This window comes from Trachemys scripta, chromosome 12 (assembly GCF_013100865.1).
Source record: "Trachemys scripta elegans isolate TJP31775 chromosome 12, CAS_Tse_1.0, whole genome shotgun sequence".
Lineage (NCBI taxonomy): Eukaryota > Metazoa > Chordata > Testudines > Emydidae > Trachemys > Trachemys scripta.
The window spans coordinates 39,768,469-39,781,746 of NC_048309.1; the positions used below are offsets into that span (position 1 = coordinate 39,768,469).

The following is a 13,278-nucleotide window of genomic DNA, read 5'->3' on the forward strand; positions in this document are numbered from 1 at the left end:
CTGACAACAGGATTGTGGCTTGGGCAAGGAATGCTCTGGTGCCAGTAACCAACATGGCCGCCCAAACTTTGCAGTGAGATTGCCACGTCCTCTACTCACCACCTTGATGTGAGAGACCAACAGGGGGGCTGCCACCTCGGATGGGGCCAGACACCAACATGGCTGCACCACTGCCCTGTGAGGGGGGTGAGTCAGACTCTGCCAACCATCAACGAGGCTGGTGTGGAGTCGAAGTACAGTTGACACCAATGACCAACAAGGGCCAAAAACCTTTATGCCAGTAACAAAGATGGCGGTTAGGCGCCTCTGTGCCAGTAAACAAGATGGCAGCCAAGACGTCAGTATTCGTCACTAATTAAGATGGACGTCTACTATGCCCCAGTCAAAAATGGCTGCCGTGGAGGCTTTAAAACCAAGATGGCCGTCGTTTGCCAGTAAATAAGATGGCTGTTTTTTAAAAACAAAGATAACCAAGATGGCGGCTTTAAAAATTACCCCTAACCAAGATGGCCGCTCTGTACACACATCCATGACCAAGATGGCCGTCGCTTGCCAGTATACATGATGGCGGCGGCGGATTCGCGGTGTGGGCAGAAACAGGAAATGCTCGCTCCTTATCTCCATCCCCCCCGAGGCACTTCCGGTTACTCGTCTTCGCACGGCCCGGGTGAGCAGCATCGGTCCGTCCCGGTGCCCGGGGCTGCCTGAGCGGGGAAGGGCGGCGGGCCGGAGACCGCGCCCCGGGCCGGGCCAGACCATGTCGGACACGTGGAGCTCGATCCAGGCCCACAAGAAGCAGCTGGACTCGCTGCGGGAGCGGCTCCAGCGGCGGCGGAAACAGGATCCGCTGGGTGAGGGGTTGGGGGCAGTGGGGGGTCAAAGGGCAGAGCGGGACCATGGAGTTCAGGGGTCGGAGGGGCACGGGGTCAGGGACCAATCATAGGGCATTGGTAATGCAAGGAGGTCAGGGGGCAAACAAAGGGTCAAAGGGAAGAGGGTCAGGGGGCAAAGGGCAGGAGGGGGCAGTGGTAACACCAGCAGGATTCCCTGGGGGAGTTGGGGTCAGGGGGTGTCACAGGGTCAAAGGGCAAGTGGCATGAGTGGGGGACTGGGGCCTAGAGGATACCAAGGGGTTGGGGTAACTAGGGGAGGTGAAAGGGCACAATGGACATAGGGGTCAGTGGGGATTGGGTTTTGGCCGGGGTAGTGGGGAGGGGTGCAGGCTACATTCCTTGGTTGTGAGATCCAGGGGCACTGTGGGGGTCAAAGGTCAGCAAGGCCATGGCTGGATCAGATGGGCAGACGCAGGGGTACTGGGGGGCATTGGGGCAGGGGGGGATTAGGAACCATGACGCAGGGCCAGAGGGTGGCTGCAGCAGTGACAGAAGCAGGACCCCTGTGTTGGGGTCAGAAGTTAATGGGCATTTTGGGCACAGGGCTCAGGTGCTCCCCAAAGGGCACTAGGGCATCAAGGTGCTGGGGATACAGGGGGTCAGGAATCAGGAGGCATTGGGGGCCAGGGTGACAGGAGAAGCTATGGGGTCGGGGCACTAGGGGATCGACAGCAGTGCAGCAGAGACCCCCAGCTGGACCCACTGGCACAGGGGTGAGGGGCAGTGGGGAAGGGGACAGGACTGATTGGCTGGAGCTGGGGGGAGCAGTTGGGATAGGGAGGAGTTGGTGTAGTGGGCGGGTGCTGGGGAGGTTGGCAGGGGGGTGTCACCTCTCAATACTCAGATGTCACCAGCCTCATCTCTCTCCCCAGACCTCAGGAACCCAGAGCTGGCGTCACCTTTCCGCAGCGACAGCCCAGTGCCCGCAGTCCCCACACCCAGCAGCGCAGCTAGAGAGCTGGCCACTGACCCTGAGCTGGAGAAGAAGCTGCTGCATCACCTCTCGGACCTCGGGCTGGCACTGCCCACCGATGCCCTCTCCATCTGCCTGGCCATCTCCACGGTGAGAGCCCGGTCCCTCCCCCTTGCTGCCAGTGCCCTGGGGCCCAGCCCCATTCCCCTCCACCGCCTGTCCATGTGAAAACACACCCGCCTTCTCCCAGCAACGCCTGCTCTGTCTACTATTTGCTGTTCCTTCGTTCCCTGGATTGGCTGATCCTCTGACACGTCCCCCATCCTCTCTCCAGTTTGACCATCTCTCCCCCTAGGAGACCCTGTCTCTCCCCCTGCCAGGCACTGGGGTGACCCCATTTCTCTTCACACTTGCCCCACCCTGTGATCCTCTGTCCCACAGCCAGAGGCCCCCGTCACCCAGCGCAGTGTGGAGAGCCTGCTGCAGAAGTTCGCGGCTCAGGAGCTGATCGAGGTGCGCCGGGGGCTGCTGCAGGATGACGAGGAGCAGCCCACCCTGGTCACCTATGCTGACCACTCCAAACTCTCTGCCATGATGGGCGCCGTGGCTGAGAGGAAGGGCCCTGCTGAGCCAGGCAGCACTGGGGGCCAGAAGCGCTGGGCAGAGCAGGATGCTGGGGGTGCTGTTCCTTCCCCAGCCGGTGCCACCCCCTCTGCCTTGACCACCTCAGAGCTGGCCAAGGAGCCGGCCAAGAAGTCTCGGAAGCAGGCGTCGGACCTGGACCTGGAGATCGAGAGCTTGCTGAGCCAGCAGTCCACCAAGGAGCAGCAGAGCAAAAAGGTACTAGCTGGACACCTGGATCCTAGCCTCAACACAGGCCCCAGCCATGGTTCTGGGAGGGGAGGGGAGTCTAGTGGGTTAGGATCGGGGCTGGAAGCCAGGACTCCTGGGTTCTGTCCCTGGCTCTGGGAGGGGAGCGGAGTCTAGTGGGCTAGGATCAGGGGCTGGGAGCCAGGACTCCTGGGTTCTGTCCCTGGCTCTAGGAGGGAAGTGGAGTCTAGTGGGTTAGGATCAGGGGCTGGGAGCCAGGACTCCTGGGTTCTGTCCCTGGCTCTGGGAGGGGAATGGAGTCTAGTAGGTTGGAGCAGACATGATCTCAACCCTGGCCTTGGGTGGGATCCTGAGACCTTTTTCTTTGGACCAATACAGTCTGTCTTCTCTTCACACCTCATTAACATTTAGTAACATTCATTGGTACAGGCTATTGTGAGCATATATGAACCCTTACCCACTTTCCACCCCTTGAGGAAGATCTCCTAGACCCCAGTTATTCCCACAGGGAGGAGCGGGTGGGGGTAAGGCTGGGAGTCAGGACTCCTGGATTGTGGGAGGGGAATGGGCAGAAGGGAACCCCAGATTCCTGGGTCCTTCTCACAGCTCTCCCCACACCCCAGGTGAGTCAGGAGATCCTGGAGCTACTGAACACAACCACGGCCAAGGAGCAGTCAATCGTGGAGAAGTTTCGCTCGCGGGGCCGTGCCCAGGTTCAGGAATTCTGCGACTATGGCACCAAGGAGGAGTGTATGAAAGCCACAGATGCTGAGCGGCCCTGCCGCAAACTGCACTTCAGGTGAGAGCCTGCCCTGGGACTGGGAATCAGGACACCTAGGTTCCCTCACCAGCTCTGGGAGGGGAGTGGAGTATGGTGGGTTAGAGCAGGGGCGGGGCTAGGAGCCAGGACTCCTGGGTTCTCTTCCCAGCTCTGGGAGGGGAGTGGTCTAGTGGGGGGGAACAGCAAGTCAGACACTTGGGTTCTATTTACCACTGTCCCTACCCCAGACGCATCATTAACAAGCACACAGATGAGTCTTTGGGCGACTGCTCCTTCCTCAACACCTGCTTCCACATGGACACCTGCAAATATGTCCACTACGAGATTGATGCCTGTGCCGACCTGGACGCCCCCGGGGGGCGTGACCACAACACTGGCCAGGAGCTGGCCCTGCCCCAGGCGGTGGGTGGGGACCCCAGCATCGACCGCCTCTTCCCCCCCCAGGTACTGGTGGGGGTGGGAGTGTCTGGGCAAATCGATTCGGGGAGGGGGGGGTAGGCAGGAAGTGGTATGGAACACAGGACTGGCAGCAGTGTTACAGGGGTGGGGCTGTCAGGTCTCTGGGGAAGGGTTTGGGGGGGGGGCGATGGGCAGCGTTAGGGGGGTGGGGCTGTCAGGTCTCTGGAGAGGGGCATAGTGGCTGGTGAGCTGTGGGATGAGGGAGTTCTGGGGGTCAGCTTCCTGCTGCCCCATCAGTGGCTAAAGGCCATTCTCTTTGGGGACAGGGGTGGGTAGTTTTTGGTTTCTCTCTAATTTCCGCCACCACCACCACAGTGGATCTGCTGCGACATCCGCTACCTGGACGTCAGCATCCTGGGCAAGTTCGCGGTGGTCATGGCCGACCCGCCCTGGGACATCCACATGGAGCTGCCCTACGGCACCCTGACCGACGACGAGATGCGACGCCTCAACATCCCTGTGCTGCAGGACGAAGGGTTCCTCTTCCTCTGGGTCACCGGCCGGTACGGGGGGGGGGAACAGAGCCTGTGGGTCACTGCCTGGTATGGGGGGAAGAGGGGGGGCGGCACACAGCAGAGGCTCTGGGTCACCAGACAACAGGTGAGGAGGTGGGTGAGCCTGCCAGGGGGCCTAGGGTGGGCCGGGCTGCAGGTCACTGTGTGGCTATGGGGCAGGTGAGTCTATGTGGGGGTCTAGGCCAGTTCAACATCTCACCCCCGCCTGCTCTCCCTGCAGGGCCATGGAGCTGGGACGCGAGTGCCTCAACCTCTGGGGGTGAGTGTCTGGTCCGTCCCCCTTCCCCCCCCACTGCCCCCTCTGGCCCAGCCACTAACCCCCTCCCCATTTCCCCCAGGTACGAGCGGGTGGATGAGATCATCTGGGTGAAAACCAACCAGCTCCAGCGAATCATCCGCACGGGGCGGACGGGGCACTGGCTGAACCATGGCAAGGAGCACTGTCTGGTACGGGGGAGCACTGCCTGGGACCAGGTAATAGAGGGGGTCCCCCCAGCTCCTGGCTCAGCCTCTCTCTCTTTCCTGTACAGGTGGGGGTCAAGGGGAACCCCCAGGGCTTCAACCGGGGCCTGGACTGCGATGTCATCGTAGCTGAGGTAAGTTCAGCCCCTCCCCGCGCTCCGGCCCCCCTGCTGGGAGCGGCCAGGGCTCCTTCCCTGCTCCCCACAGCTCCCCCATGGCCACCCCATCTTGCAGGTCCGCTCCACCAGCCACAAGCCGGACGAGATCTACGGCATGATCGAGCGCCTCTCTCCTGGCACCCGCAAGATAGAGCTCTTCGGCCGCCCGCATAACGTGCAGCCCAACTGGTGAGCGCGCCCCCCCCCCCCCCCCCGCTCCTCCCAGGACACCGGGACCCCCCGCCCGCTAACCCTGCCCTCCTCTCTCTGCCAGGATCACACTGGGCAACCAGCTGGACGGCATCCACCTGCTCGACCCAGACGTGGTGGCCCAGTTCAAGCAGCGCTACCCAGACGGGATCATCTCCAAGCCCAAGAACATGTAGGGGGCAGGGTTATTTCGTAATAAAACGAGAAAACGAGTGCTGGGCCTCGCTCTGGGGGTTGGGGGGGGCGCTGAGGGCAGCTGCTGGCGCTGGGTACAGGCAGCTCCCAGCTGAAGGGGACTCTCAGGCCAGGCAGCAGGGGCGATGCTGGGGGCCATGTCCCCCGGCCCCAATAAGCAGCTCACAAAGCTCCAGCCCCTCCCACTTTAATCAGCTCCAGAGGCCTGNTAAAACGAGAAAACGAGTGCTGGGCCTCGCTCTGGGGGTTGGGGGGGCGCTGAGGGCAGCTGCTGGCACTGGGCACAGGCAGCTCCCAGCTGAAGGGGACTCTCAGGCCAGGCAGCAGGGACGATGCTGGGGGCCATGTCCCCCGGCCCCAATAAGCAGCTCACAAAGCTCCAGCCCCTCCCACTTTAATCAGCTCCAGAGGCCTGGCCTGTCAGAAGAGCAAAGTCTGTGCCTGCACCACCTCCCCCCACCCCAGGGGGTATGGTCCCCCTTGGTCCCCAGCCATGTCTGCGCCGGGCGCTGCCCGCAATCAAAACGGGCACCGCTCACTTCACAAAGACCACGCTGCTGCTGGAGTTGCGGGAAGCCAGCCAGGCTAGGAACACGTCCCTGCGAAGGGAGACAGAGCGAGCGTCAGCGGAAGGGAGGGAGGAAGGGGGGTTGGAGAGGCGCAGCCCCCACCCCCCCCTCACCTGCAGTGTTTGACGACACACTCGCTGCTGCAGTACTCGTTGTCCCATTCGCTGCTGCTGACGGGCAGATTGTCGCAGCCGGAGCGCACACAGCGGGGCCGGGGCGACAACCCCACGGGTGACTCCGACACCAGCTCCACGTCCATCTGCGTCGGGGACTCCACCTGGGGGGGCGGGGTCACTGGCTGTGGGGCGAGGCCTTGGGGCATCTCCCCGAATCACGCCCGCCGCACCACTCCTGCCCCCCCCAACCTCGCCCATCCCCCCCCAGCCCCCCTCCCCCACCCCACGCGCCCAGCCCACCCCCCGCCGGGCCGCGCCCACCTCTGACCTCTCCCCCTTACAGCACCCATCCATGCCCCTGCGCCCAGCCCATCCCCACACAGCGTCCCTCCACCACACACACCCCGGGGGGTCATCCCCCAACCTCTCCCCCTTACAGCACCCGTCCAGGGCCCTGCACCCAGCCCGTCCCCACACAGCACTTGTCCACACCCCCGTGCCCAGCCCGTCCCCACAGAGCACCCCCTGCAGCCAGTCCATCTGCCCACAGCACCCATCCATGCCCCACACCCCACCCATCACCCACAGCACCCCATCCACACCTCTACACCCAGCTCATCCCTCCCCTCAACCCTACAGCCAGCCTGTCTCCCCACAGCTCGCCCTGGGCCCCGCCTATCCCCACCCCGCACCCCTCCACCCCCCCTGCACCCAGCTCATTCCCCACACAGCCCCCCATCCACACACCCTGCGCCCAGCCTATCCCTCCCCTCAACCCTGCACCCAGCCTCTCCCCACACAACACCCCATCTACACCCCCACACCCAGCCCCTCCCCACACAGCAACCGTCCACGGCCCTGCGCCCAGCCCACGCACCGCTGGGCCACTTCACCCCACTACCACCTCATGCCCCCAACCTCTCCCCCTTCCAGCAACCATCCACGCCCCTGCACCCAGCCCATCCCCAGACAGCACCCCCTACGCCCAGCCACTCCCACCTCAGCCCGCTACGACCTCACGCCCCCGACCTCTCCCACTTACAGTTCCCGTCTATGCCCCTGCACCCAGCCCATCCCCACACAGCACCCCCTGCGCCCAAGCCATCCCCACACAGCACCCGTCCACGCCCTTCCGCCCATCCCCCCACACAACCCCCGCCGGGCCACTCCCGCCTCAACTCGCTAGGACCTCACGCCCCTGACCTCTCCGCCTTCCAGAACACATCCACGCCCCTGCGCCCAGCCCATCCCCACACCGCCCCCCCTCCCCCCCACCCCCCCCCCCCCCCCACCCAGGCCACTCCCACCCCCAACTTCTCCCCCTTACAGCACCCGTCCACGCCCCTGTGCCCAGGCCACTTCCGCCTCACCCCGCTACCACCTCACGCACCCGACCTCTCCCCCCTTACAATACCCATCCATGCCCCCACGCCCAACCCATCACTCCCTGCACCCAGCCCATCCACACCCCTGCGCCCAGCCTGTCCCCACACAACCCCTCCACCACCCGCTGGGCCACTCCCGCCTCAACCCGCTATGACCTCATGCACCCCACCCCTCCCCCCTCCCCCCCCCCCCCCCCCCCCCCACCCCCAGCCCCCCACAGCACCCCACCTACACCCCTGCACCCAGCTCATCCCTCCCCTCAACCCTGCACCCAGCCTGTCCCCCCACAGCACACCCTGGGCCCACCTATCCTCACCCAGCACCCCTCCACACCCAGCCCCTCCCCACACAGCAACCCCTGTGCCCAGCCCATCAACCCCTACACCCAGCCTATCCCCCCGCCACTCCTCCACATCCCCCCTACACCCAGCCTGCCCCCCATCCTCCTCCACACAGCCCTGCACCCAGCCTTTCCCCCAGCCTGTCCCCCCATGCCACCCCTCCACACCTATCCCCCCATGCCAACCCTCCACAACCCCCTGCACCCATCCTGTCCCCACGTCACCCCTCCATCACTCCCCTACACTCAGCCTGTTCTCCCCACGCCACACCTCCAAATCCCCCCCTGCACCCAGCCTATCCCCCCACGACCCACACAGAGAACCCCCGGGTCATATACACTTCTCCAGTCCATCCTACCCCATGGCCTTTGAATGTGCTGGCTCTTGGCCCCGCCAGCCCCCCATCGACCGCAAGGCTTCCGTCCAGCCCTCCCAGGAGCAGGGCCACGGAGCTCCCGTTCTCTCCTCCTCACCTCGGGCACCACGTCGGCCGTGATCATCTCCACGGGCTCCGGGGAGCCCTGGGGCTCCGGGCTGGGCCGCTCGGGACTGGCCTCCTCAGGCTGCAGGGTGACAGGCTGGATCTGCAGGGCTGGTGGAGGCAGGATCTTGATCTGCAGGGGCGGGGGCTGTTGCTGCAGGTGGAGCCGCACCTTCTGCTGCAGGGCGGGCTGCTGCATGGCCTGCAAGGGCGGCGGCGGCTGCAGGACGGCAACCTGCTGGGCAGGGGGCTGGGGCGGGGGCATCTGCTGCAGGGGCGGGGGCTGGAGCCGGGGCAGCTGCATGGAGGAGGCAGCGGCGGCGGCAGCGGCCGCTGCCTGCAGCACAGAGCGGGTGACTATCTGGGTGGCGCCTGTGCCCAGCTGCAGCCCCCTGGAGGTGACGGAGGTGACGGGGATGACAGTGACCACACCGCCCTGCGAGGACAAGGGCAGCATCTGCTTGGGGATGATTATCTTGGTGAAGCTGGGCTGGGCTGGTGGCGGCGAGCAGAGGTTCCCGGGAGTGGGCGCTGGCTGGGGGGTGGCTGGTGGGGACTCCAGAACCGGCGAGGGGGCAGGGGGTGTGGGGGCTGGCAAGGGGGCCGCGGGGGCCGGAGCTGGTGCTGGCTGGGGAGCTGCTGGGGGCGGCACTGGGTTCAGGTCCAGCTCCGCCGTCTCGGCTACCGTCTGCAGAGAGGGAGAAGGAAGATTAGCCCAAGAGCAGAGAAAGCAGGGAAGGGGGGGGACCAACTAAGGACCCCCGGGAACCCTGAACAATGCAGGGCAGCCCCCTCCTCCCTGCGGCAACCCAGAGAGGAGCCCTAGGGGAGAACGGACGAGCCAGAGCCTCCTGCCAGGCGGGGGAGAAGCAACTGAAGCAGGGACCTTCCGAGAACTACAGTTTTGCTGGACTCCCTCAGCTATTTTTTCTGACCCTTTCCCTCCACCTCCATCTCTGCTTCGTTCCACCCTGCTCCTCATCCAGCCCGCCTCTCTCCGCTGAGCTGGTACCTGCTGAGCAGAGCCCGCCTTCAGAACTGCAGGGCACAGAGCGGCTGTTTGCTGCCCTCGGCCTGGGACCATGCATACAGCACCGAGCGCAGTTACCCTGTGCCTGACGCACCTGGATAGCCCGATAGGCCGCCAGCGCCTTCAGATACTCCTTCTTCGCCGCCTCCGTCTTCCGCTTGTAAACCTGGCGAGGAAGGACAGGGGGTGAGCAGCAACGCCCATGCCCAGCCCTGCCCCTCCCCAGCCCTCACCTGCCTGTGCTCTTCCCCCCAGACCCCCACTGCCCTACCCACCTGTTTCTGCTCCTCGCCCAAGCTGTCCCACATAGAGGCCACGATCTTAGAGACCTCCCCGAAGGTGGCATTGGGGTTCTGGCCCTTGATGGCGGCCTGCGTGTCACGGAAGAACAGGGCATAGGCCGAGACCGGCTTCTGCGGCTCGTTTGGGTCCTTCTTCTTCTTCTGCTTCTTGGCGGGCTTCTGCTTCCGCCCCACGTCCAGCACCACTGGCGCAGCCTTCTGGGCCGGCACCTGCTGCTGGAGACAGACCTCACCTTCAGCAGCACGCACAGGGGAGCCAAGACCCCGGGGGAGGGAGGGGAGGGAGATGCGGAGCGAGGGGCCCTGGCGCTGCCCATAGGGGGGGGGGGAGGCAGCAGCATCTCACCCGTCTGAACTCCTCAGGCTCGTCCTCCTGCAGGGAGCTGGTGGGGGAGGGCGTGGTGGAGAGCCGCTCCTCGGGCGACTGGGCAGCGGGCGGCAGGATGGAGCTGCCCCCCAGGCTCAGGCCCAGCTGGGAGCTCAGCTCGGACTGGTCGATGGTGGTCAGCTGGCCGTGCCCCATCAGTGCTCCAGGGCTCATGGGCACGTCTATCGTGACGGGCGGGTTGGTGCTGTACTGGGTGCCCATGGAGTGATCCAGGTCCTGGGGAGGCAGACACAAAGCTGGGGGGCTGGCGCTGGGGGGCACTGTCCATCGCCAGAGGAGCCCCCCCCCCCGCAGCACCAGCCTCCCACAATACCCCAGCCTGCTGCTAGAGGGCACCAGCCCTGGCCCTCCCGGCACGTACATCCTCAGCCAGCCACTAGGGGGCCCAGGCTCCACCCCACCCCACAACCAGGCACTACAGTGCCTTGCGACGCAACCCGCCCTTCCCTGCCCAGCCCTGGCCCCAGCCCCTCACCATGGCCAGCCCCCCCGCCAGGAGCCCGCCGCCCTGCTCCATGAGGCCGTGGTTCATGCCCACGGGCATGTCGAGGGCCTGCACGCCATACTGGGTGGAGAAGCCGGAGTCGGGCGCGCTGCTGGGGTCCCCCAGGTCATCGAAGTGCCCCACCACGTCTGAGACAGCCAGCGAGGGGTCGGCGTCCAGGGAGATGGGCGGGATCTCAAACTCCTCATCCCCCAGGCTGGGGGTGTGGAACGTCTGCAGAGAGGTCAGAGACTTGAACTCGGTGCCCTGGTGCCCCCTTCCCCCGGCCAAGGCCCAGCCCCATCTCCCTAGTGCCCCCCCACTACCCCTCCCCTGGCCAGCCCCATCACCCTGGTGTCCCCTTTCCCCCACCCCTGGCCAGGGCCCAGCCCCATCACTACCCCTCCCCCTGCCAGAGCTCAGCCCCCATCTCCCTGCAGCCCCTCACTACCCCACCCCTGGCCAGGGCCCAGCCCCCATCTCCCTGGTGCCCCATAGTGATCCAGAGGTTCTGTGCCATGCCCCATCTTTTAAACCGTCCCTCGGAGGAACCCCTTCAGTGAACCAGACCCCCAGGGGGTCCCACTCTTCCTTCAGAGTCGGCCACATGGCTCCAAGACCGAGCTCTAGGCTCCAGCCCTCCTGCTTCACCCCAGGAAGTCCCCACTGGGGCAGCAATGTTTTCCCTCACCGCTCCCTCTCACAGTGACCCTCTTGGTTTCCTTTCTCTGCCTCTGCTAGTCGCTCATTCCTAGGTGAGCCCTGGTCTCCCCAGGGGCCAGCTCCAGCCTCCATCCATGGGCCTCCTCCCGCAGACCCTGCTCTGCTCAGCTCCGCTCCCACCCCAAATCTATCTCCCATTTTCCACCCCCAGCCCCAATGCCATCTCACCTCCGCCCCCGACAGGAAGGGATGGGCCGTCCCCGTGATGGCCAGGTAATTGTCGTTTCCTCCAGGGAACTATGGGGGAGAGAAGAGATGTGGGCTGGTGGGGGGGCAGACCAGCCTGTGTCCTTGGTTTCTGTGCAAACCCCAGCCCACAGGCATTCAGCCCTGTACATGGGGTGACTGGCACCTGGTCCAGGCAGCAGCGAGGGGGAAACAAAGGAGCCCTGGTGGTGTTAATGGGGCTTTCCAGTCAGACACAGGCAACCATGCCGGCCTCACCTGCACACACCAGAACCTGGGACTGGAAGCTGGGCCAGCCACATTCTGGTTGGAAATCAGGCACCACTGTTGTTGGGTTTTTGTTTTTTTTAACAAGGGGAATTAACCACTAGGACAAACTCCTGAGGGAAATGGTGGAATCTCCGTCTCATGAGGGCTTCAGGGACAGCCCGAAGACCTTCCTGGAAGGTGCTTTAGGAAGACGGGCATTGGTTGAGCTCTGGCCAGCGGGAACTGGGAGGAATTCTCTAAATAGTGCCTTCAAAGGTTTTAGCATTTGTCTAGGTTTGAAAATTAATCCAGATTCAGGCAGGGAGAATTTAAACTACAACAACAGCTCTCCACATGTATTAATTCCTTGCTTTGTCAGAAACTCCCCGTGGAAGCTGGGGCAAGTCACTAAGGGCTTGTCTACATGGGACACTCAGAAAAGTTAATCCAATTTAACTACAAGTGTGAATTTAAAGTGGATTTGCTAAACTGCACACAACTCCTGTGTGGATAGTATTATTCAGCATTCAAGTGGCCATAATTAACTTTAACTTCAAAGTGAGTTAGGTTAAATGTGGTTTAACTAATTCACTTCAAATGAATTCACATTAATTTTCCTGACTGTCCCATGCAGAGGACTTAGCCTCTCTGCCTTAGTTCCCCACCCGTACAGAGGGCATACTAGCACTGCGCTGTCCCTCAGGAGCACTGGGAGAAGAAATACATTCAAGATTGTCAGGCACTCAGATACTCTGGAGACAGAAAGCCAATAGAAGTACCTTAGCTTGTTCCTGTGTCGCTGAATCCACTTTCATAGCAGAGCTATTCTGAACAAGTCCATATGCAGACAAGCCTGCAGTTTAACCCACGTACGCTGGGCTCAAGCAAAGCCCTGGTCTAGAAGGTTTAGTGGCAGAGCTATGACTGTGACGGGTGTCAAGTATCAGAGTGGTAGCCGTGTGTGACATTTATGGCAGAAAAAAACCCACAGGAGCCACAGTAAAAGTGGTATAAAAGATATGCTAGGAGAGCTTCTTTCACTTCCCCGACACAAACCCTTTTGTACCAGCAGAGCTGTCTCTACACTGGGTGGGGGGTTTGCTGCCTTAACACTGCTGGCATGGCCACGTTTAAAGGTAGACAAGACCTGGCTCACAGCCTTTTTGTCCCTCTAAGGTGGCCTAGGGATCTGGAATTTCAGCCTGACCCACAGGCAGAGGCACGAGGATCTCTTTGAGGATGGGATTTTACACAGGTTCAATCGAACTGATGAGAGTTTGCGAGCGGATGCTCAGGTGGGCGAGTGGATGCTCAGTTTACAGGTGTGAGTCAAACTGCCTGAACCAGTTTCACGCCAGCAAAAGGCAGGTGTTGGTCACAATCCAGTCCCTTCATTACTTTGGCGTAAGGCTTCGTCTACACTAGCATGGGTTCACTGGCAGAGCTGGACACCAGCGCAGCTCTGCTGCCAATGCTGCCCTAGCAGAGATGCGCCTGATGCCAGCCCAAGAGAAATAGCATTTAAACAGGACACGGCTCAGGCCAGGTCCCAGAGCCAAACAAGCTGCACCAGCAAATGCGCTTCTGTGTCAGCATCACCAAGCCC

The 13,278-nt window shown here is 62.8% G+C and overlaps 2 protein-coding genes across 3 annotated transcripts; one reads left to right on the forward strand and one right to left on the reverse strand.

The window, feature by feature from the left end:
• The first annotated feature begins 627 nt into the window (after positions 1-627).
• On the forward strand, positions 628-5,435 carry METTL3 (methyltransferase like 3). Its single transcript, XM_034787896.1, has 11 exons — positions 628-851; positions 1,766-1,956; positions 2,248-2,646; positions 3,261-3,436; positions 3,646-3,862; positions 4,193-4,380; positions 4,613-4,651; positions 4,731-4,839; positions 4,923-4,988; positions 5,089-5,201; positions 5,287-5,435. Exons 1-11 carry the CDS (start codon positions 758-760, stop codon positions 5,396-5,398), a joined length of 1,704 nt encoding a protein of 567 aa, XP_034643787.1. The 5' UTR covers positions 628-757; the 3' UTR covers positions 5,399-5,435.
• A 360-nt stretch (positions 5,436-5,795) lies between these two features.
• On the reverse strand, positions 5,796-13,271 carry TOX4 (TOX high mobility group box family member 4). 2 transcript variants are annotated; one of them, XM_034787334.1, is made up of 9 exons: positions 12,452-13,271; positions 11,406-11,474; positions 10,506-10,748; positions 9,989-10,246; positions 9,616-9,855; positions 9,435-9,506; positions 8,303-8,998; positions 6,100-6,263; positions 5,796-6,016 (listed from the first exon to the last, which is right to left on the reverse strand). In XM_034787334.1, exons 1-9 carry the CDS (start codon positions 12,485-12,487, stop codon positions 5,953-5,955), a joined length of 1,842 nt encoding a protein of 613 aa, XP_034643225.1. In that variant the 5' UTR covers positions 12,488-13,271; the 3' UTR covers positions 5,796-5,952. The 2 variants fall into 2 exon arrangements, with proteins under 2 accessions (XP_034643225.1, XP_034643224.1); XM_034787333.1 differs by having other exon boundaries at positions 9,616-9,858.
• Between the last annotated feature and the right edge of the window lie 7 nt (positions 13,272-13,278).

Coding starts and splice junctions, on each gene's coding strand:
- METTL3 (XM_034787896.1), top strand. CDS start 758: ATGTCGGACACGTGGAGCTCGATCCAGGCCCACAAGAAGCAGCTGGAC. Junction 4,381..4,612: donor TTCCTCTGGGTCACCGGCCG/GTACGGGGGGGG, acceptor CTCTCCCTGCAG/GGCCATGGAGCTGGGACGCG. Junction 4,989..5,088: donor GCGATGTCATCGTAGCTGAG/GTAAGTTCAGCC, acceptor CCCATCTTGCAG/GTCCGCTCCACCAGCCACAA.
- TOX4 (XM_034787333.1), bottom strand. CDS start 12,487: ATGAAAGTGGATTCAGCGACACAGGAACAAGCTAAG. Junction 11,475..12,451: donor CGACACAGGAACAAGCTAAG/GTACTTCTATTG, acceptor TCTCCCCCATAG/TTCCCTGGAGGAAACGACAA. Junction 10,247..10,505: donor TGGCGGGGGGGCTGGCCATG/GTGAGGGGCTGG, acceptor CTGCCTCCCCAG/GACCTGGATCACTCCATGGG.